General features: G+C 41.7%; 1 protein-coding gene across 1 annotated transcript; it reads left to right on the top strand.

The window, feature by feature from the left end:
* The first annotated feature begins 63 nt into the window (after positions 1-63).
* Positions 64-22238, top strand: tacr1a (tachykinin receptor 1a). Its single transcript, XM_076269900.1, has 6 exons — positions 64-464; positions 5186-5351; positions 7806-7831; positions 19075-19225; positions 21044-21240; positions 21896-22238. Exons 1-6 carry the CDS (start codon positions 64-66, stop codon positions 22236-22238), a joined length of 1284 nt encoding a protein of 427 aa, XP_076126015.1.
* Positions 22239-24938: the final 2700 nt, after the last annotated feature.

Here is a 24938-nt window from a genome sequence, read left to right as displayed (position 1 = left end):
CATTTGGTGCAAATAATAAGAGGACCAAAGTAGCCTAATGATTTCAAACGTGTAACTGGGAAAATGGATCCACTTTTCAACGTAACTAATTCATCAAGCAACTGGACTAAGTCATCGGAAACAAATGACACAAATCATGAGAACCAATTTGTGCAAGCCGTTTGGAAAGTGGCTCTTTGGGCACTAGCTTACAGCATCATCATCATCGTATCCGTTGTGGGAAATATAGTGGTAATATGGATCATACTGGCACACAAACGCATGAGAACTGTGACAAACTACTTTCTTGTGAACTTAGCGTTTGCCGAAGCATCTATGTCAGCCTTCAACACTGTCATCAACTTCATCTATGGAGCGCACAATAACTGGTATTTTGGCTTGGGTTACTGTCGGTTCCACAACTTCTTTCCGATTGCCGCAGTTTTTTCAAGTATCTATTCAATGACAGCAATTGCTTTAGACAGGTAAGTGTCTTGCAAAATATTCTTGGAATTTATTTTATTTTTATTGTATACTACCCGGACGCTCAGAATACAGAAGAACAGAATATAATAGACGATTTTCTGCTGTTATACATTGAATTGAATTTATATTTAATTTCCCCTTGGGGATCAATAAAGTATCTATCTATCTATCAATCTATCTATCTATCTATCTATCTATCTTACATGGAAGTTGCAAATTGCTTAAAAAAGGACAATGAGTTCATTCCACATTGTGTAATTAATGACAATCATGTTGCATGCCAATCTCATTAATGACAATCATGTATGTGCCAATGTGTTCAGAAGTGATGGATGGACTGTTATTTTTGTATGCAAGCAAATTAGAGCTAAATAATTAATAATCATTTGCATGAGCAAACATGCCAGCTTCTACGTGAGCCAACCCATCATCTTTGACATGCACAATATGTTAAGCAGAAATGAGATGCTCAGAGGAGCTCACCAATGCCCATTGGAAGCCAAAGCAAAGTACTGTATGGATGCACAGCTAGCTGTCGTTCAACCTCCAACATTGTTGCTAGTGACTGCTTGTCATCCATCTATAACACTCGATTCATCATAGTGATGGCTTGGTTACTGTGCAAGGCTATAGGAGGAATTCTCACTCTGTATGCAAGGAGTGTCCTGTGTGCGCACAGCCATTTGTTTGTTGGCACAGACGTCTGAGACAGCGCAGCTTACCGTCTGCCCTTAACATGGTGAAAATGAATTACACAGCAGATAAAGCCAGGTACTGGGGAAACTCTTCCAGGACAGGTGCACATTTTGACTTGAGCTGTGCCTTGCATCACTTGATCAATTGTACCTGATTAATGTTGATATCTGCTTTAAAAGAAAAAAGCAAGGAAGAGGAACCCCATATTTCATTGTAAACAGCACTGAATCAGTCCCACACTGAGAACCAGCAAAGAGAGACTTTGCTTAGATGCAGTGATCTACAGCCCAGCAAAATTTTCAAATTTCCCCTTTACCCTCTGACGGTTGGCGCAGCAGGCAATAGGATATAACTCACCAGCTCTTTCCCCTTTTTCCCTATGTGCAATTGCAGAAACTTGACCTTTGCGACACTGTAAAAATTAAATTACCCCTAGGAGTTTGAGTCTGGGGGGTAGATATGGTATGAGATGGCAGGAGGCAGCAGGTCCCTCATCAGCTCTATATTATGCTGGAAGTCAGGTGTGACATCCAGCCCTCTAAACTCATTAGTGACATATCAGAGTTAGGTATTAAGAACTAATACATTTTTCATACATCAATGTTTGAAGAGTTGTGGTTTGTACTTTATGTTTATGTTATAATTCTGTGAAATATAATTTAGTCTATTGGTATCTTGTTTTATTGTTATTATTATTTAGGCTATACTAATTGCACTGTTTACACTGTTGATTTGAATTTTATTGGAATGTTTATTGATGTCATTTTAAGTCGCTTTGGAAAAAAGCATCTGTCAAGAACCATATCACATTCATAGTTACATGCAGGGATGTAGTGGAGGCTAAACGCAAGTAAACACAGTTTATCCACCTCTGAAATTTCAGAAATAGAGGTTATCCACCTCTCAAAAGAGTTTATTCAACAATTGCACACTCATCAACACTCTAGGAACACTTTTAATACCACTGGTATTGTTATAAACATTGGACAATAACCTCCACCATCATCAAACATGTTCTGAATGCCTTTTTAAAAAATCCGATACCGCATGGCGCAGTCCACCTTACCCTGATTCATAGAATCCTTACCAGAATTCAGTTTACCCAACTCTTATTTTACCACTACACTCCTGGTTACATGATGTGTTTCAATACCCATGTTTTGAAATTAATTAATTTAACTAGATTTTATTTGAGGAAAATAACATAGCTTATATCCTCATTGAATAAGGCTTTCATTTTGTTGTTTTGTTTGTCTCAAGCTGGCTCGAGATGTTTGTTTTGTTTTCAGAGCTCAATGGAAAGCCTCTATGGAAATTGACCATGCCTCTGCAAAGCCTTTCCATATTCCCTTTGCTAACATGGTTAATACAGCTTTCCCCCAGATCCAACATCTGCTGCTGCCACCGCCACCTCCGTTGAGTCATCACCTCACCATCTCACACGCGGCTCTGCTCACTTTCGCAAATAGCCCTGAAGCCGTCACCTCCTCATGTGAATAGCAGTTGTCAGCCTCATGCACTGATGTGGCGCCGCTCAGATCAATGATGATGATACTGAAGCTCACCCTCTAGTTTCCTCAGTTTCCTCAGCATACATACACACACACACACACACACACACACACACACACACAAAGACATGCATGCACACACACACAGAACACACACAAAGACATGCACGCACACACACACACACACGCACACACACAAACACAAACACACACACACACACACACACAAACACACACACACACACACACACACATGTTGCATATTGCCACAAGAGGGTATTTTGCTTCGCATTTGTCAGAGGAAATGTCCACCTCCTCAATAAAAAGGGGCACTGCTGTGGTGCAGGAATAGAAACAGTCTGAACAATCTGATGAATGATTCTGCAGCGTCGCCAACACACCAAGACACCGTGGGGCCCTTTATAACTTCATTTGTTTTTGGCTTGTTTGACACAATGATAAGAAAATCAAAATCCTTTCAAAACTAACCCCCCTGTAGAGGCAACAGAGCCATGGAAACCAAGGACCATAATGACATTTTGCGACCCAGACAAAATGAAAAATAAGAAAGCTGTTAGCATTCACTCCTTGATTACCCCCTTCCTGCAGCCTATTATAGCTACCGTGCATCTCACTGAGCTGTGGGATTGTTTTTTGTTTTTTTTCTGGGTCTTGAGGGCATGGAAAATGCCCTTCTAACATTTGCTGCTATATGCATCTTTTTAGTTTTATGTTCCTCTTATATGGAGTAAAACCATGTCCAATTCAGTCTTTTCTCCATCTCAATAAAGTGCTTTTTATCTACCTTTTACCAAAGGTTTATCCATCATGCATCAGATCAACAAATGATATCCACTAGCAACTTTGTCTCAGTTTTGAGGTTTGTTCCAGCAAAAGTAGAGCTTTATGAAAATGCATGATGGATTGAGATTATTACTTAGTAATTCCTTTATTATTTCCCCTTCATGGCATTTTGAATCTAATGCTTTAGAAGATACCTGTTAGATAATTTAAACGTTAAATAGTCACTCTTTTTGGCAGCCTACTGTAGATCAAGGCTCTGTTTACCTCTACTTACTTATGACTGGGCACATTCCAGGTCACCCCTCTGACCACAAGTGTGGTTCAGACCAGAGAAGGGGCAGCTAATGTTCAATCAGCCAAGAATTTGATAAAGATAACAGGACAGATATTAATAGACAATTTTTTGAATCTGAGCCCACATCTTCAATCAATGATGAAGTCGTGCTACAGTTCATTATTGGAGTATTAACAATATTGTACTTTTATTCTCCAAAACGTACCAATTTCTCATTTAGATCCTTGTTCAAATATTAAGAAAGTCAAAGGTGTAAAGGAATTGTCATCTTGGCTGTGTAGAGACAGTGTAAGGATTCCTTGAAAGTGCCTGACCACATTATCCTCAACTGAACTTGCAGCTTATTCACTGTTGAAATACCAGCAATGTGTGGCAATTATGTGCCCACACAACCATAACATTTCCTCATCCCGGGGGCAATTAGCCACCTGTTGTTTGTGGAGAAATACCTCCTCGCTTTTCCCTGCTAACTTTTCTATCGTCACTCTCCAGACAGAATCTATAGGCCTCTATGGGACTGAGGCCTGATCTCTCAGGGCCATCTGTCGTGAGTCTTGTCACCTGCCGAATCTCTTCTCCCCCGCCCTGACTGTTACCCGTTAGCCTCTCTCCTCGTCTCCACACTTCCCTGAATCAAACAAGCTCTGATTAAATTGTCCCAGCCCTCAAAGTCCTCGGAGTGCTTTCATGTCGCGGTCCCAGCTGACTGTCATCACACTCCATCTCCTTCTCCTGACTACTCTCCGCTCTATTGAGTCAGTGGCGAGGTTGTCACCACTGACTCCTGTCCTGTTTGCGACGTTGTTCTCTCTTCTTGCCACCTGATCTGATCTGATCTCTTATGCAAGCATTGTCCATTTCCCAACTGACAGGTTCAGCTCTCCTGAAAGCTCCTTTGGAGAAATGGGCTTGTCAGACTGACGTCAGGGTAAATACCCAGTCATCAGACACCGACAATTTGTGCAATACGGTCAAGCCGTGGGCTGGGTGTTGGCCAAGCCCTGCATCAATTCAAATGAATGGTTCTAAACTACAATTGATTCTGCTGGTTATATACTGTAAGTTGGATATAACTTTCAGCTGAGTTGAAACTTTTAGAGATAAGCCTATAGGCCACCATCTGTAAATCACATTATTTTGACACGTAAATTTGATTCGACTCAATTTCCTGTGAACAGGACAATCTCATTCTCACAACAGCGGGCGCCTGCTTTTCCCTCACCCCTTCAGTTTGCGCAAATCTGCAGGTGGTCAGAGTGTAGAATATGTCGACAGACACCTCATTAGCAAGGAGCTCCAGTACAGTACTGAAAAAAAAGACAAATCTGAGTATGAGTATGAATCAAAATGCTTCTCTGCCACTGTGGTGTGGTGTGATATGCCATATTGAACAGCCTTTTCCTTCCTTGGGCAGGTACATGGCCATTATCCATCCCCTCAAACAGCGGATGACTGCCACTGAGACCATGGTGGTCATCGGCGTGATCTGGGTGCTGGCCCTCGTGCTGGCCTTCCCCCAGTTCTATTACTCGGACCTCGACTACTTCCCAACGCGTGTGGTGTGCTACATCGACTGGCCTGTCTACATCGAGAAGATGTGAGTCTGCAGGTTTCTGACTGCATTTTATTCGATTCTCAGACATGTTCTTATGGTAGAATTTGATTTCCGCTTGATGGAAAAGAAATGTCATACATTTATAAGTGCATAACGACAGAGAGTGCACTGTATGAATATAGACATAACCAAGGTAAACTGTTCCTTCTAGATGTTTCCTTAAACAGCCTTGTAGTGAATCAACACTTAACTTGAAGTAACTGTTCCATAAACAAGTGAGATTACTCTGTATAATGAACTTGTAAATCAATTAAGCACTCAAGACAAATGTCCCTTTGACTCTAGTCTCACTTTGTCCTCAACAATATATAGAGCTGCTTAAATTAAAATGATATATCTGTTGCAGCCTTCAGCTCTTCTGTTAAGTGAAATCTCTCTTCTTTTTTTGGTGTGTTGTTTATTTTTTTAATTGCAGTCTTCTTAAAAGAGACAGAGTGCTCTCATTAAGTGTAATCTCATTCCATTTATCATGAGCAATAAATAAGCATGAATTGAATGAGTACAATGCCTTTGCTTTATGCATTTAATTTAGAGGCATCAATTCTCACCATATGAGACACGCATGATCATCCACCACAAAAGCAACAGCCATTAGTGATACGTTCCAGTCTGTGTTTGTCTGCAGTGGAATTGGAAAATTAACACATGGTAATATTGTATAGGGCCCGGTGAACATGTGATATCTGCGTTTATTGAAGCACGGAAATAGGAATGAAATTAAACCCACTGATGGCTCAGCGTACTGACAGAGAAGGTTCTCTTTCATCAAGGAAGGTTTTTTTTCAGAGGCTGAGGAATACGGAAGCCTTACCTGTGTGAAATCTTCCTTTGATACCTGTCTTCCTTCATTAGGCTGTGTAGTGTCTTACATCTTAGAAAAAAACTAAAGTAAAAAGTCCATCTTTCACCTTTCCCCCCTCACAGTTTTTTTTTTTTTGTTGTTGTTTTTGCCATGGGCCACTTTATCATTGTTGTGAATCAGTGACTTGATGAGATGGAATGCCATTTGTTCTTTTTCTCACAGCTGTTTAGATCTTCTCTATTAATACACCAAGGCGCATGTTGACACGTGTGATGGATAGTTTTAAAAGCACAGTTCAGCTCAGTGACAGTTTGCAGTCGAGGTGTAAATTTTCAGCCAATCTTCTAATGCAAAAGGGAGAACACTAAAGGGGGGGGGGGTGGACAAAGGGGTTTCCACATATAGACACGCGTGTGCGATGTTGTATGTCTCCTTCTGTCTGATCCTCAAGCAATAAAGCAGTACACAACTCTTCACTCTCTCACTTTCTCTCTCTCTCTATCTCTCTCTTTCTCTTTCTCTCTCAAACACACACACACCACTCCATTCTGCTTTTCACAGTTCCGAATATACACCACAGGTGTCTATAAATGCAGCATCTGCCGTGCTTCCACCATTTTGTCTCGGAGTGTCATTGTTTGGCTGTTGGCTGGGTTTCACACGTTGATTGTTTGCAATAAATAGCAGCAAGACAAAACATTGTCCGTGTTGGAATAGCTCTTGTACTTATTACTATTTTAATGAAACTGTAATGACTTGCACTTGTGGGTTAAGTGGGCTGAGCCTGTGAGCTACAGTAATTCAGTTTGTGTGTGTGTTTGTGTGTGTGTGTGTGTGTGTGTTTGTGTGTGTGTGTGTGTGTGTGTGTGTGTTTGTGTGTGCATGTGTTTGTGTGTGTGTGTGTGTGTATGTGTGTGTGTGTGTGTGTGTGTGTGTGTGTGTGTGTGATTCATGATGGTATCTGTGTGTGGGATGAAAGCTAATGGACATGTCTGATTTGGGGGAACTCCAGGGCCAAACAGGGGCCACTGTGTCTGTCTGCTCATATTGACCACATTAGCTTGCGTTGACACAAGGTCATTGACTATAAATCATGCCTGGGTTGGTTAGTAACTTGTAACTCACAACACACATACAGGCTCCCACTTACTCCTTTGCACACTGGTCCAAAAGCACATGCAACTGAAAGCTGCATACATACTTACACACACACACACACACACACACACACACACACACACACACACACACACACACACACACACACACACACCTTTGCCTCCCATTCCACTTTTTGGCCTTTTTCTAGTAAAACACATCTTCAGTTCCTTTCTTTAAACTTATCCGCAGTTGTGCATATATACACACACAGACACACACAAACACACAGACACACACACACAAACACACACACACACAGAGAAACACACACACACACACACACTCATGCCCCTCAGCCACTGACTGGTAACTTCAGAGACTTTGAACAGTTCTGGCAAGTCATGCCGCATTATGTAGGGTGTCAGGCTATCTCTGCCACCTCATTCATCTCCCTCTCAATACAGGCAAACCGCAGAGCCTAGGCAAAGGCTGTGTACGAACACCCTCCTGCACCAGCACGAAAACAAGTTGCTAGAAAGCATGTAATGTTGGTGGCAGCATGGGATAAAACATGGCAAAAAAACTAAAGGAAAACCAATCTCTTGCCTGTGATATCCCCGCCAAGGCCCAGCAGACGCGTGACAGGAGTTTGTTGATAAGCGAGCGCTGACAGCTTCGAGTCGGAGCCAGTGCCTTGAGTGCGGCGCATCAACATCCCTCAGAGCGCCTCTGCAGTGACCTGGGGGGCGTCCCGTTCCCCCTCCCCTCCCTACCCCATCCACTCGGAAGCAGTAGGCAGGCAGGCAGGAGAGCGGAGAGTGGGAGAGCAGAGCCATGTGTCCATAAGAGAGAGAGAGAGAGACTGAGAGAGAGAGAGAGAGATGGAGAGAGAGAGAGAGAACCTCATTGGGCATGCTAAGGCAGGGTACTCAGTGTAGCACTGATTTTTGCAAATTGCCATAATATCCCAGCCAGCCGCCACCAGAGCAGCCACCAGGTCTTTCCAGTCTGCTCATTATGCTTTCACCTCGCCTCTCCAACATGTTGTTTTTATCAGTCAGTGCCAGTCTGTCCAGAGATGTCTTCGTAATTGAGGTAAACAAACCTGCATTATGTAGTATTATGGTATGGTGGAAGTTGGTGTTTTTTATTTTATCAGTATTACACGAGGGACAGTAATAGACTCCTGATATAACACATGCTTCAAGTAAAATGACTGCCCCTGTAATTCAGCTGTCGGAAACCAACACAACAGATTTATGGGTTTTTGTTCCAACTAAAAATGAGAATTATTACTAATGCAAAATGATATGCATCAATTATACATACACAAACACAAACACACACACACATACACACACACACACACACGCATTTGTGGGTAAAAATGGTACCTGTGGAACCAGGAACTCACTGCACGGGTGCATGCACATTTTGCTGGTGATGGCGATAAGAGGGGCATCCCATGTCGGGGTTGCTATGTGCTCTGCATCTCTATGTCTCTCCATCCTCCGCCCACGCCTCTAACATGGGCACAGCAAGGGTTTGCCAGTCCACGCGGGCTGCATTTTACGGAAAGGAAAATATCTTTTAAAACGCCTGCTGGTGCCAGCGGGCAATCCGCCGGGAGGCGAGTGAAAGAACGGTTCACCTCCAGAGTGTAGTGTGGGAGAGAGAGGTCGTCCGTTTCCTCTCTCTGCTGCACTCTCCATTTGAAAATTGACTCAATGTTTTAATTAGCTACTTCAGTCAGCATCGAGTTAATCCCTTTAGCACTTAGGAAAATCACCAAATGAAAATGGTCTACTTGAATATCCATTTGATTGTGATAAAAACCGTAAAAAACACATGACCCCAGTGATATTTAATACGACACACCACTTGATATGCTAACACCACATGATGTTGTATTCCTGCTTGTTGCATCACTAATAGCAGCTATATCACACCATTACACAAAAGTCTCTAATCATACCTGATGTCATATTACAAGGAAGCTCTAAAACTCTAAGGATGTAGGCAGGAAGATTCATTTCCCTCCACAGTTGTTCTTATACTATGCACTTTTAATACTTCCCCACTCCCACTGAAGCATTGATATTTTGGACTAACTTATTTTATTTATTTATTGCTTTTACTGAGATCTGCCTTTTTTGCACATTTCCATGCCATGCTACATGTTAACCTATGGCATAGGCGTAGATTTAGGGTGGGACGCTAAGGACTAGTCCTAATCAAAATTTTAAGATGACAAAATTGTCCCCACCAATATTTTAGCGAACTTATTTGTGCTGCTGATCATTCCAACAGCCAGCACGACAGTACTAGAAACGTCATTTGATTGGCTGAAAAACCGAGGGGGAGGGGGAAGGGTTATCTGACACGCAAGGCGCTACACGCATGGAGAGTGCCAATGCACAGGCTACTTTGCACTGGCAGTCAAGCGAGCAGGTGTGTCAACGACAACGGTAAGTTACCAGGGCTGTCTGCCAATGCATACCCCATAAAAGGCCAAAGTAAAACATTTTGATATTCCCTTTGCCCTTCAGCATGTACATGCTTGCCCCTTTTTGTGGTTTGTAGCCTAGATCAGCTATGCCACCCAAGAAGAAGAAAGGGGACATACAAAGCTTTTTCATTAAAGTAGGCAAACTAGCCATACAAACTGGCAACTGGTGACCAGGCTTTCAAATTCGGATTTTACTGTGTAAAATAACATTAGCTGTTTGGATTACCCAGGATATTGTCACAGCTAAACCTAGCTTCTGTAATCTTTCAACCAAAGTTAGGAGTCGTGTTGAATAGGCTATGTGCCGCGCGGACAGTCGCATAGGAGTCACTGGGTTGCCAATCTTGCAGTGTATTTGTGAATGTAGCCTGCAAAGAAATAAAAGATAAACTAGGTGCATTTCCATAGAAATGAACATTGCGAGACACCAGATATTTCTATATGATCTCATCCCATAAAGCTTTTCTTTGACTTTTTGAGTTTTTTGAACATTTATTTGATCTAATGACATAGCAAACATGATGAATTGAATCCACATATCCTTGCACTTGCGAAATCTATTTTTCACTAGCCTAAAACAATGAGGTCGCAAAAACAATGACTTCAGACTTGACTTGCGACTCCACTCAAAAGACTTCAGACTTGACTCGTCGGACTCGAGCTTCGAGACTCCTGAACAAGCTGTATTTCATGAAATTATTGTTTTTTTTTTAAATCTAAATGTATTCATGTATTTCTATTTTATTTTATTGCTACATACAGAATACTTTGGAAAACGTATAACGAGCGGCATGGCCCCTTTGCCATAATGTGCAACGTAATCAATAGGCCAAAATCATAATTGTGTATCTGTGCCGAATTTCGTAATTCAAGTCCAGTGCAGAACTGAATAAGAAAATCATAAGGCTATGTATCTTGAAGTTCCAGTATGTGAGAAACTCGACGTGCCTTAATATCTCCAACCTCAAGTATGCAGCTAATAAGGAAATATAATTGTTATTTAATTAAACAAGGTGAACTTCTCCCCACTGTGGAATGCAGATAAGGATTCTACAAGGAAGAGAACACACTCAACGCCTTACCATCTGTTGATGTCATTGTGGTTCATTGAGATATCTGAAATTTTTTCTGTTAAAGATTGGCATGCGACAATAGGACATTGTTGCCTTTGTCGGTGTCCTTATGTGAAGTTGCACAGGTAAACTTGCTCATCTTTACTTGCGTACGACTTTACACCAGTGCTTCAGGGCAGCCGTGGCCTAGCCTACTGGTTAGCTCTTCGGACTTGTAACCGGAGGGTTGCCGGTTTGAACCCCGACCAGTAGGCATGGCTGAAGTGCCCTTGAGCAAGGCACCTAATCCCTCACTGCTCCCCGAGCGCCACTGTTGTTGCAGGCAGCTCACTGCGCCGGGATTAGTATGTGCTTCTGTTCACTGTGTGCTGAGTGTGTTTCACGGATTGGGATAAATGCAGAGACCAAATTTCCCTCACGGGATCAAAAGAGTATATACAGTATAGGCCTACTTATACTTATACTTATTTATACTTAAGACCAGAGCTGATGCTTCAGCAATAGCCGTCACTGAAAAGCTGTGAGTGTCGTTGAACACAGCTGTTCTCACATTAGCTGATTGCGATAAACATAAACCATTGTTGCCTAATTACAAATTATTCATTACACCTGTGTGTAGTAATACTTTTTTAGTGTTTTTCACATATAGTATTTTGCAGTATTTTTAAAATACAAAAATACACACCAATAAAGTATTTTGATACAAAATACAGAGCCATTTCCTTCAACCCAATAAAATACAAATGACAAAATACTATTTTGTATTTGAAATACATACTGTATTACATGTTTCAGAAATACTACCCATCAGGGGCGTAGCCAGGATTATTTTATAGGGGGGGCCAGCTGGGTCCAAACTTTTTATTGGGGTGGCACTTGGGAATCAAAACTACTATTTGAAAACTACTCAAAAAGTTTTGAAGATTAGGATAGCCTATTTTAATAATGGTAATAAATTGTGTAAAGCCAACACTGATACAGAGGTCAGTTTGTTGGCCACTCCAACACATTTTCCATAAATAGGTCAATGCCAATAAAAAAGTACAATATGATAATGCACCTTACTTAATCAGTCTTATTATGACCGCCGCACAGCGAAGGTTTAGTCAGAATTTTTTTTTTTTCTTTTTCGCATGCCCAAATTTCCGTCAATGAGTCCCGGGACACTGAAAGACCGTGGTACACGAAACTTGGTGGGCATGTAACCCCACATGGATAGCATGGAACCATCGTTTTTCGTTTTGATCTATAGCCCCCCCGCTGGACTGGACGCCCCGAAAGGAGGGTAGGGCAGACACAGTTTTCTGTGAATATCTCGAAAACCGTAGGGTTTAGGAGGACCATTTTTTTTTTGGATGTTGATCTCAAGGGGCCATGTCAACCCATTCCATAACCACTCATTTCATGTATAGCGCCACCTAGTTAAACACAAAAAAGTAAAAATGAGGTGTTGTAATTGAAGGTATCTGTGACCCAACATAGTCAAAACTGCACGAAATTGGAAGTGTAGGATCATTATGACACCCTCTGTATGCACGCCAAATTTTGTGGAATTCCGTTCATGGGGGGCCACACAATAAATTAATTTATGTTACTATACACCATCTGGCCTGTAGATGGCCGGAGACAGTTTTCTGTGAATATCTCGAGAACCGTAGGGCCTAGGAGGTCCACCTTTTTTATGTATGTTGGTCTTAAGGGGCCATGTCAACCCATCCCATTACCACTTATTTCATGTATAGCGCCACCTAGTTAAAAATTAAAAAGCAAAAAATTAGGTGTTTTCATCACAATATCTCTGGCTGACAAGGTCAAAACTGCACGAAATTAAAAGTGTAGGATCATTATGACACCCTCCGAATGCATGCCAAGTTTTGTGTACTTTCGTTCATGGGGGTCCTTACAATAAAATAATTTATGTGTACATTTAGTGACGTACACCAACAAGGATTCCCGGGACACTGAAAGACTGGGGTACACAAAACTTGGTGGGCATGTACCCCCACATGGATAGCATGGAACCGTCATTTTCCGCTGGACTGGACCCCCCGAAAGGAGGGTAGGGCAGACACAGTTCTCTGTGAATATCTTGAGAACTGTAGGGCCTAGGATGACCATTTTTTTCCATATGTTTGCCTCCAGGGGTCATGTTAACCCATTTCATGTGCACACATGTGCACAAACAGATACACACACACACACACATACATTCACAGTAATCATACGTATGACACATACTCACACAGTAGACATATGTACGCTTGCATGCACAGGCACATACGCAGGCACACACACAAGCACGCACACACACACACACACACCCACACACACACTCACACACACACACACCCACACACATAACATAAACATAACACAAACAATCAAGAATTTCTCAGATTTATGAACAGGCAAGATTCATTTTACATGTGAAATCTATGAACTAATCATGTTTTGGTACTTGTTGTCTAGCAGATACCAGTGAGAATTGAGTGTGGATAATGCAATTTAGTGAGACAGTTAAAATCATATAGGCCTTTCAGCGTGATTTCTTTTTGTGGAAAAAATGTGCTGGACTGGGCGGCGGTCATATTTTGTACCGCTCTGCGGTACATCTAGTTCAATTGATGTTAACTCAAAGAACAATGATAAATACTACAAATATTGTATGCAGATATTTAATCTTATACTGATGGCCAAACTATGTTTCTTTCTGATATCCACTCCAAGTACTTGGCTGTAAGTAACATGGCTCTGAATTAAGAAATTAACCCTTAGAACCCTAGACTTTAGAGTTTTAAGGGCTTTTTCACTAGTTAGAAGCATTTATCCTGGTTAATGTAAGTGCCATACACACATGCTATACATAGTTTTTTTCAGAGTCTAGGGAGTCTAGGGAGTTCAGAGTCTACCCAGATCTGCCACATTTTCATGTATTAATACTTGCATTGATTTAAAAAAAATTTTAATTGTATTATAAAAATTCTTATATTTTGACATGTATCTCACCACTGCAAGCTGTCAGCTGGCACATGTGTGAGGGCAGACTGTTCTGAATCTGGCACTATCATTGCCATGGTGGAGGGATTCTCTGGGGCTGAGCAAATGTGAAAAATATGTGGTGTGTGCCTTACGGAAATAAATGCCATTTTTTTATTTAGCCCTATGGCTACTCTATTTTTGTCCATTCTCACTACCTTTAGTTATAAGCATTTATCCTGGTCATTGTAAGTGCCATTTACACATGCTATATTTTTCAGAACAGTCTAGGCTACCCAGATCTGCCACCAATTCATATTAATACTTGCATTGATTTGATTTTGATTTTTAAATAATACAAAGACAAAAAGCATATTATACCATTCTTATTTTGAAATGTATCTCTGTCAGCTGGACATGACTTTCATGTATTATATGTGTAGGGCAGAATCTGGCAATATAAGAACCATGGTGGAGGGGGGCTTTGGGGCTGAGCAATTTACAGACATGTGGTGTGTGCCTTACAGAAATAAATGCCTTTTTTTATTTAGTAATGAAAAATGACCTTTCTTCGCTCCATATCTGTGACACGAACTGATCTGACCTGAACCAGAGTTTGCATGTTCTGTGTATACACTCATTCTAAAACAACTTTTTACATTGTCATGAACAAAGGGAAGGCAAAAAGGTGTTTCTTTGTCGAATAAATTGGGATGCAATGTGAGTCTCGGATTGGATGCCATGCAGGAATTTGCTAGGATCTCAAAACCGGATTACGAGCATGCTTTGCCATAGAGAAACACATGATATAGCGTTGGATTATGAACATGCTTTGCCACCACAACACACAAAAACGTGGGGTAAGTCGAGCTATATTAAGTTATTATTTTGATGTAATTTCGTCTGTTTACCCAGAAGGATGTACTTGATATCAAATGATAGCTCTGTGTCTCCTCTTTCATCTGACATGCGTGGCATATCTATCCAAACACGGGTTCGTGAGTAGGGCCTAATTCAAACGTGGGTAATGGGTGTGCAGCGTTGGTTTTTGTAAATTATGTTATTTTGCAGTCACGTTGTCTGTTTTTATAGCCAAGAAGCATCGATATACTTGGAACCAATAGATACACCTGTGTCTCCTCTTTCTTCTGATATGCTTGCCATATCTATGCGATCACGGGTTCGCGAGTAATTCAAACGAGAGTAATGGGTGCACAGGTCAACTGTAAATATGAATCAATTTGATTTAATTTCCTGATTTTTTTGTTATACTTGATCGCACAGACAAGTGTTTAGTCTCGTTGGAAAGCCCCACTTCTGCTCTGTCACGCAATTAAGGTTTCATCTCGCTGTGATGAACAGTTCCGGAGCAATGTAACAAAGATGACTTGTATTGTCCCGCTGCTGCTGCACTAGGCCTACTCACAATGTGATCAGAACCGTAGGCTACACTTCCTGACTGAGCCAATGGTCGTAGATAAAGTGCAGTAATTGGTTCAGTCCCTGTTTTGCAAAGTGTTGTCAAAGTGCCGTCAAAAACGGCAGCAATTCTTTTTTTTTACTTTTCACAGAACGGAGCTGGGGGGGCCAGCAGGGTGGCCAAGCTTTGACCAGTGGTGGCCGTGGCCCCCCCTGGCCACCACGTAGCTCCGCCCCTGCTACCCATCCCTGAGAACAGGCAGATTACATCTTTATATTTGGCCATATGATGACATACTTAGGTTAATACTGTATTTCACCAGCACCAAAATGGCCAGCAGCGGCACTGTCTTTAAGGCTACGTTTATACGGTGACGATGAAAAGAGAAGACGCAGAAGTGGCATGTATAAACTTGTATAAACGGCCCCTACGTTTTGGGTTACAATATAGCCTAGGTAGTGGGCTCTCTGTTGATTTTAATGAGTAGTAGGCCTAAGCCTAAAGTTACAGCATTTCTATCACAATTGACCAGACTTCGACCTTTGGTCTGCTTTTAACAAAATTCTGGCTATGATTGTTCCTTGTATTGCATCATGAGCCATCACTGCGCCTATTGCATTCTACTGTTGTTAGCCTTAAGCCTAGCTCAGTCATTATGTTATACCACATCGCCCTCCATTAGAAGTGCAATGAGCTGCATTGAGCATAATAAACTGCATTTAGAATTCCAAATCCATATTTCTAGATATTTTGGTAAAAGTAACTTAAAAGTAAAACAATAGTAGTGTTATGCCTTACAATTCAGATACAGTAATATTATAATGTAACAAATTACTTTGAAATGACAGTAAAGAGTAATACATAATACATTACGATTTTGAAGTAACTTGCCCAACACTGATGACAACCATCACTTTCTATGTGTGTATGTGTGTGTGTGGAGGGTCAATCAAATTCTATGATTGCCACTGATGTGAATGATCTCACAAATCACACAAACCAAATAAAATTAAAAAAAATCGCAAAAGTATCGAAATTGAGATTCTTCACTTAGTATTGATATTGAAACAATAATGTTGGTATTGTTGTGTTGGGGATGTGTCCCCACCAAAGCTGAGACCAAACCTACGCCCTTGGCCTTAAGCCTAGCTCATTCATTATGTTATACCACATCGCCCTCCAATAGAAGTGCAATGAGCTGCATTGGCATAATAAACTGCATTTAGAATTCCAAATCCATATTTCTAGATATTTTGGTAAAAGTAACTTAAAAGTAATACAATAGTAGTGTAATGCCTTACAATTCAGATACAGTAATATTATAATGTAACAAATTACTTTGAAATGACAGTAAAGAGTAATACATAATACATTACGATTTTGAAGTAACTTGCCCAACACTGATGACAACCATCACTTTCTATGTGTGTGTATGTGTGTGTGTGTGGAGGGTCAATCAAATTCTATCATTGCCACTGATGTGAATGATCTCACAAATCACACAAACCAAATAAAATTTTAAAAAATCGCAAAAGTATCGAAATCGAGATTCTTCACTTAGTATTGGTATTGAAACAATAATGTTGGTATTGTTGTGTTGGGGATGTGTCCCCACCAAAGCTGAGACCAAACCTACGCCCTTGACCTATGGGGTCTTGTGTGTTGTACTTGCGGTGTCTTGTTTGTGTGTGCTATATGCAGAGGCGGACAGAGTACACAGCTTCATTACTTGAGTAAAGGTACAGATACCCTTTGCTAAATTTTACTCAAGTACAAGTAAAAGTACAACAGTCAGATGTCTACTTAAGTAAAAGTACTGAAGTACTTGTTTTTAAAAGTACTTGAGTATCAAAAGTACAAGAGTAGCCTACTGTACATTTTCTAAATATTGCATTACTACTGCCACAGTGCTTACATTTATGTACAGAATGGTCCTACATGGAGTTATGAAAAATGTTAATGTTAATACCTTGGAGAATGTAAAAGGAATTGAAAGTAAAATCAAGTTATTTTCATCTTTTTACCATGTTGCCAGGGATGGGCAGTATTTCTAATACATGTATTTAAAATACGTATTTCAAATACAAAATACTATTTTGTCATTGAAACACTTGAAGCGAAATCTATCATTAACTTCTTCAGAAAATTGAAATAGTCTGGCGAGGTGGGGCCACGGGTTGGCACATTCCCGGGATGGACCTGCTGCGTCTTCATCCATTATTTCGTCCATGGTTTCGTCTCCTATCTAAATCTGACCATGGAGTTGACTTTGGCGGAAAGCTGAAGGTGATTGTTGATAGGCTGTCCCAATCAGTGACGCCTGCACAATCCAATCACGTTTGAGGGAAACAACAAATTGAGGGTTTCCGAGATTTCGCTTTTTTCCTTTTTTTTAGAAGAAGTAACGGGTACTCACGGTTATGGATAGAAATGTAGTGGAGTAAAGAGTACAATATTTGCCTCTCAAATGTACTTGAGTAAAGTCATGAGTACTCCCCAAAAATGATACTCGAGTAAAGTACAGATCCCTCAAAATTGTACTCAAGTACTGTACTCATGTAAATGTACTCAGTTACTCTCCGGCTCTGGCTATATGTTTATGGGGCCGAAGATGAATTTCCACAGGAGTGGACAATAACGATTTCTATTTTCAACTTAACGCTGAGGATTCTTTGTACTATTGTTTCCCCAACATTCGAACAGTAATTACCAACACGTGTTAGCCAATTTCACACATCTGTGATTATAGAAAATATTGTTTTTCTTCCGATGCATCTCCTGAATTTTAATTTTTTATTTTGTTGATAACCCTAATCTGAGGCTCATTGCCACTGTATTAATTTACACTTTGTTTAAATTGATTGCCATCTCATGGCCACAACAAACACAGAATGAATGCATGAAAGAGCATCAATAGAAAAACAAATTCAAAGTGGCCCTGGACAGGGGTGGTGCACAAGATCATGGGCCCTATGCATAGGCAGTCCTGATGGGCCCCCATAATAAATATAAGAAAAATATATTCCAGACTTTTCAAGGGCCCTCCCTCCCCTTGGGGCCCTAATAATCAGTACTGGTTTTACCCCCCAGTCCAACACCCCTGGCCCTGGTACATAACTCTGATTGTGAGTTGCTTGCTTTTTTTTTGCCCTACAGTATATTGGATGTGTCAATCTTACTTCTTCCTAGAAAACTGTAATGAAGAGACTGCGTCCAAAGTGCTCTTTGTCTTGTCTGCTGTGCACGCTCACACCACCCACTCCTGATGTGCCTCTATGACACATTCATTTCTGCACCATATATACATCCAGGAAGCTCTACAGCAGGGAAATGAAGTTCATTATTTATAATTACGTTTCCACAGCCGAATCAGCCTTAAATAATTTGCAATTAGCCCGTCACTGTTAGGCATGTTCTCTTGCTTGGCACGCAATGAATGAGCCCACGTCACGTATCACTGTGAGAGTGAAGAGGAAAGTATGTTCACAGTCTACTCTAATGCATGTTGTTTGTAGTGTTCAGTTTAGAAAATTAGTTGCAGCTGTGCAGGTTTTCTTCAGAGAGTCTTTGTGAGCAATTGAGACACTAATCACAGTTTAATATACTTTCAGTACAAATGCAATTACATAGTCCTTATTAAATGCATTCATCGCATAGCAATGTTCTGTGTCTAACTACTATTTCAGTAATGTTTTATCTCTCATTTCCCTTTGTGTGATTACTCCCCTTGTCTTCTGCATCTGTCATTCTGTCTTCCCTCTCTCTTTCTCTCTCTCTCTCTCTGTCTGTCTTTATTATCTCTCATAGCTACTATGTGTTGCTGGCTGTGCTGATCTACCTTCTGCCCCTACTGGTGATGGGCTGTGCCTACCTAGAGGTCGGGCTCACTCTGTGGGCCAGCGAGATCCCAGGGGACTCGTCTGATCGCTACAAGGAGCAGCTTACTGCCAAGCGCAAGGTACCAATGTCTGGACCCATTGATTGGGCAGCGGCCCCAATCCTCTAAGCTGTCTGTGGTAGAACATGATTGTGTAAAGAGGTAGACAGCAAAGCAGAGGTCCCAAAGTCAGCTGGACTCGATTGCATAGAGATAAACAGGACAGCAGACAGGAAAGACCCCAAAACAGGCTGTGGATGGGCACAGAGTAGACCTAGCTAAAAAGAAAGACAGAACAGCAAGAGACAGGAGACATTTTTGTTTATTTTCTTTTTTATTTATCCTTTATTTTACCAGGTGAGCCCCATCAATCTTACATCTCTTTTTCAAGGGAGCCCATGGTCTCGCAAAAGTAAAAAGTACACATGTTGCATCAATGTTAACTGTACATTTACAATTAAAAATGATACTCTGAATAGGGATAACTGATTGACAATGCTCATTAACTGGCAGACAAAAAAATATATAATAAGCCGGAGTTAACTGTCAGTGTTCACATTTTCATCTGTCATCCCTAGCCAGTTCTTACAAAGGCAGCCTAGAATAAAATACTAGGCTCAAGACTAATATACACCTCATTATCCTACTCCAGTATTAACTTCTCTTTTGTTTTGTTATCTATGTGGCTTACCTCTCCATTTATAGACCTTAAGGTTATTTTAATTCCACTACCTGTAGCACAGTGTGCCAACTGGATCTGTAAATCTACTGCAGTGTAACCTTGGCAAGGCTAACGGACAACACAATTTAGGCAGTTGTCCGGAAGAATGCTCTTTAGCTGCTGAGTTCGGAACAAGAGCACATTAGTCACCAGACATTGGCACTTTTCCACTGTTTAGCCAATGCAGAACATTGTTCAATTCCACAGTGCAATAAGTGTCTTAATGACAGATTCATTCACAGGGTGGCAATTTGAAATCTCACACCAATAAGCCCAGTTTTATTTTCAACCTGACTCATGGCTCCCATAACTCCTTAACTTACTGTTTCAATCTAATACTAAACTCACATGTTCAAAAGCTGAAGGCTTTGTCTACGCCTTCTATACCACAAGCCTTGAAGTCATGGTGAGGAAGACTTGTATTACATGGACACACGCTCAGAAACTTGAATAGAGACCTTAAAACAAATGTGTAACGTATGTTTCATGCAGTTTCAAGAGGTTGTCTCCCTCCTTTCTCAAGCATTGGTTACTAGCATTCAATAATTTGCACATTAGCAGTCTTAGGCAAGCAAATTACCCAGTCTGTCAAAGGGCAAATGAGGTACTAGCAGAATAGAGCCGCAATAGCTCAGAAAGCTTGTGTTATAATCTACCAAATCTGTCAGAATGCATCTAGACTTCAAAGCGGTGGCTTTGCCTTGTAAATCCATGGGCTCTGTCTACCTTCTGCTAGCTCAGCAAGGCACCTGTTTAGCTATGCTCGTGCTGATGACTAAGTGTGAGCTCCCCATCCGGCCTCCTAACTGTATGGACTGACCATATGCTGTGCTGTAAGATTCTCACACTTTCATCCTAGAGCTCCAAACTCCACACTAATCTTAATGTCATGGCTTTCCTAAAGAGAGATGTAAACTAGATAGTATTGATCAGGTGAAGGACAGAGCAACTCACTTGTCATTCACATAAGCTAAGGTAGAAAAGTTCTACCACGATTTGGTTCTACCTGTGCACTCAACACATTCGATTTCACCCATGAGTTGATTGACCTGACTATATCATAAGAGTCAGAATGATAGGCTGGGAAAAAAGTAGAATGGGAAAAAAAAACGCTTTTAGGTACATCTCTCTGCCGACCTCATCTCTCCCTCTTTTTCCATGTCTACCTCTCTCTGAAGGTGGTGAAGATGATGATTGTGGTGGTGTGCACCTTCGCCGTCTGCTGGCTGCCCTTCCACGTCTACTTCTTCCTGGGCCACTTCTTCCCCAGCCTGCTGCAGAGGACTTTCATCCAGCAGGTGTACCTGGCCATTATGTGGCTGGCCATGAGCTCCACCATGTACAACCCCATCATCTACTGTTGTCTCAACGACAGGTAATCTCAGACTGTGAACAAGAAGCATTTGGAGCCCTCTCTCTGTCACGCTATCGCATGACCAGGAAAGAGCCACATGGTTTTCCTCAGGGTGCATTTTGAATTGATAACACTGAATGTGACATTGTCATGTTAAATATAATGTTATTTGTGAAATGGATGACAGCATACCCAAATAATTCCACCTGTTTTGCACCAATATATCTCCCTGTATTATTTTGCAGACTTAAAACTGTGATATCCACTAAGCTTATCAGAGTGCAGCAAGAATGTATTCTAACAATTACTTGAGAATTAAATTAGAGAGTATTGTATCCATAAAGTTAGAATTATATAAGACAAGCAATTGAAAGTTATTGGAGACAGATAGGGGTTTCTCAAGGTTACATTCAATGCACCCACAATCCTGCGACATCTATCTACTTAATGCTCATTATGTGAGTCCGTGAGGTCGAACTAACAACAGAAAGCTGCTGGCTCAGTGAAGAGGATCCATCTCCTGAGCCAGCATGTGTGTGTTAGATCCTCTTCCTGACGCACGAATTGTGCTAATTGGCAAAGTCAAAACGGTCGACACAAAATCCCGGAGAGGATTTCCATATCTTTAACCCACACCGTCCTCCTCTGCCGTTGCCCTGCCCTGTTTGTTTTGTAGGTTCCGCGCTGGCTTCAAGCAAGCGTTCCGCTGGTGCCCGTTTGTGCCCGAAGGCGCCTATGAGGGTCTGGAGATGAAGTCCACCCGCTACCTGCACACACAGACCAGCATGTACAAGACCAGCCGCATTGAGTCCACCATGTCGACGGTGCTGCCGCAGGGAACCGACAAGGACCCCAGGGCAGGAGCGTGCGTGTGCACGGCGGTGGCGGCGGCAGGGGGAGTCGCGGCCGCGCGCCGGAGTTCAGTTGACCTGGCCTCCAACGGCTCCTCGTCACGGAGCATCTCCAAGACCGTGTCGGAGACCTCCAGCTTCTACTCCAGCAACAACCTGCCTGAGTAGTCTCCTCCTCCTCCTCCTCCTCGCCCCCCCCCCCAGCTCTGCTCATCCACTGTCAGACTCACTGTTTGTGAGTGTGTGTGTGTGTGTGTGTGTTTTCATGCCGCTGTGCATATCACCCGTGTGCCAGCATGTCCGATGAACTCTGCTGAAACAGCATGCCCTGGTTTCTGGGCAGGATCGTTTCACCAAGGGCACTATCGGACAGTCACCTTCTCTGCGTAGATTTAAAGCTATTGGACATTATTTTCATTTCCTGTGGCCATTGATGAATCACACACACACACACACACACACACACACACACACACACACACACACACACACACACACACACACACACACACACACACACACACACACACACACACACACACACACACAGCAGTCTGGCTCATAGGTTTCATAATCCCCAATTTACACACTGCACGCCATTTGGTGATGTGGTTTGTGCAATGGGACCTCCGTTGTCTGAATGTATATTTTACAGTATCGATTGGCTGCTAGGCTTCTGCAGTTAACTGCAGTTTGCCTGTTCATAGCAGCTTGTGAACTGAAGCTCACTCAAAGTGCTTTTCACTGAAGCCACTGACCTCAAATGCAGCAAACACCATGGATTTGTGTACATTACTCTCAATTTGATCATGCCACACAGGCAGATGGCTGGAGCTGCTCAACTTTGTTATCATTTAATGTTTTCCATGTAGTGCAATAGACACTACAAACGTGTATATAGGCTCTGAAGTAGCAGACCATGTCTAAGGAAAATGAGAAGACTGTACAGCAGGCTGGGTTATAAGACAGTGAAAAAAATATGGAGAAAAAGTGTTCCGAGGTGGTGCCACCGCGTGTTACGTCTGGCTGTGCTTTACCAAACAAGACTACATTAGAATCACAGCTGAAGGTATGACTATATTCAGCGGAACATAATATCTTGGGGAGTAGTTTTCACAGCTTGTTTTCTTTTTGTGCCATCGCAAGCAACTATTTCACGCAATCTAGCCGAGTGGCAACAACACACAACACACATACAGACACTAACACATACACATAAGCGCACATAGCCAAGGCAGTGGTAAAATGAGCTCAGCAGCCTTCTACAGTCCTCTTCCCAGGTCTGCTGCGGAAGCATTAGTGAGTGGGAGTGTGTGTGTGTGTGTGTGTGTGTGTGTGTGTGTGTGTGTGTGTGTGTATGTGTGAGTGAGAGAAATGTGGAAGAAGGGGATACTGAACAAATAACAAATGGATCTAATACATATCATGCTATATTCCTGATAGGACCAGAACTTGCCCTGAATTGTTAATTGCCTCTTCCTACTATACTACCATACACACATACATATCATGTGGATCCTCTGTGACATGCTGTTGGTGTTTGTATGGGGGTGAAGGAGTCAGATTAAGGATGGAGAGAGAGACTTGATAAAGACCGGAATTCTCAAATAGAGATCCCAGTTCCCAGTGACAGTTTGGTACCTGGTGGTATTTATAAACATGCCCATTAGAATGAATGTTGTGTGTATATGTGTCTTCACCGTAAGTCTGTGGTTGACTGTGTATATGTATTGGGGCAGTGAATGTTTCATATTAGCAAATGTGTCCTGAAATGAGTGCAAATCCATGCATATCTGTATGCATCCGTGCAGTGATTGAGGACTGAGGCCACACACTCTGCAGATGCATCCAAGGGCCCTGAATGATCTTTCTCTCTCTCTCTTTCACACACACACACACACACACACACACACACACACACACACACACACACACACACACACAAACAAACACACACACACACACACACACACACACACAAACACACACACACACACACACACACACACACACATCTGGACACCTCAGGCCTCCTGGCTGTGCTGAGTCTCCTGAGACCTAACATGGCTCACCCTGACATGCAGCCCTCCCTGCATTAGCGGATCGTTCGTGTGGCCCTGGCTTAACACTACAGCATGCTCAACATGCTCGCTGTGGTTTATGTATGCAGCTGTTTCAGAGTGACTGTGGCTGTCTGGTCCATGCCTGACTGTGGCCGTCTGGTCCATGCCTGACATGTGTGGCCCTACCTACCGTTATCCGATGTTTGATGCAGCTTGCCATATTTTATCATGGCTCTGCTGTTTAATCCAGTTTCCATTCTCCTGGAAAACAATTTCAAAAGCAGGAAATGAGGCGCAATTGTTGAGCCATGGGCTCTGTGGGTTCGACACTAACAGACGGCATTGCATGCCAAATCAAATGGCTGCCTCAATGTAATGTGCCGATGCCGGCACCTGTTAGAATTTAGAGATTCTAAGTTATTCTGTTCAGGATGGAAGTATTCTGTTCATGGATAGAGTAGTTGTTCTATAGAAGATGAAAAGTGACGAAACAATCCTCAGCACGGTCAGATCAGTAAGATTTTGACGATTTTTTGTGTTAATTAACGTGTTGGTGATAAATAGTTTTTTTTTTATTATTATTGTTCATTTATATATGTATAAGACATATATGTCTTATACATATATATAAGACATTTATATATGTATAAGACAGCAGCTGTTTCTTTGTACTTTTGATGTGGTTTTATTTAACTTGTACTGTTATTTAGAGTGATTGTACATGAGGAGTGGTATTAATGTTGCATATACAGAGAACAATGTATAATTTCTTGTCACATAAAAACCACATGGTCATTTCTAATCT

Source organism: Alosa pseudoharengus, unplaced genomic scaffold, assembly GCF_046254945.1.
Source record: "Alosa pseudoharengus isolate Yale_2024_CS ecotype anadromous, Long Island Sound unplaced genomic scaffold, YU_APseudo_1.1 YU_APseudo_1.1_scf_6, whole genome shotgun sequence".
Taxonomy (NCBI): Eukaryota; Metazoa; Chordata; class Actinopteri; order Clupeiformes; family Clupeidae; genus Alosa; species Alosa pseudoharengus.
Note: the sequence above shows the minus strand (reverse complement) of the source record. Positions and strands in the feature narration are given on the sequence as shown.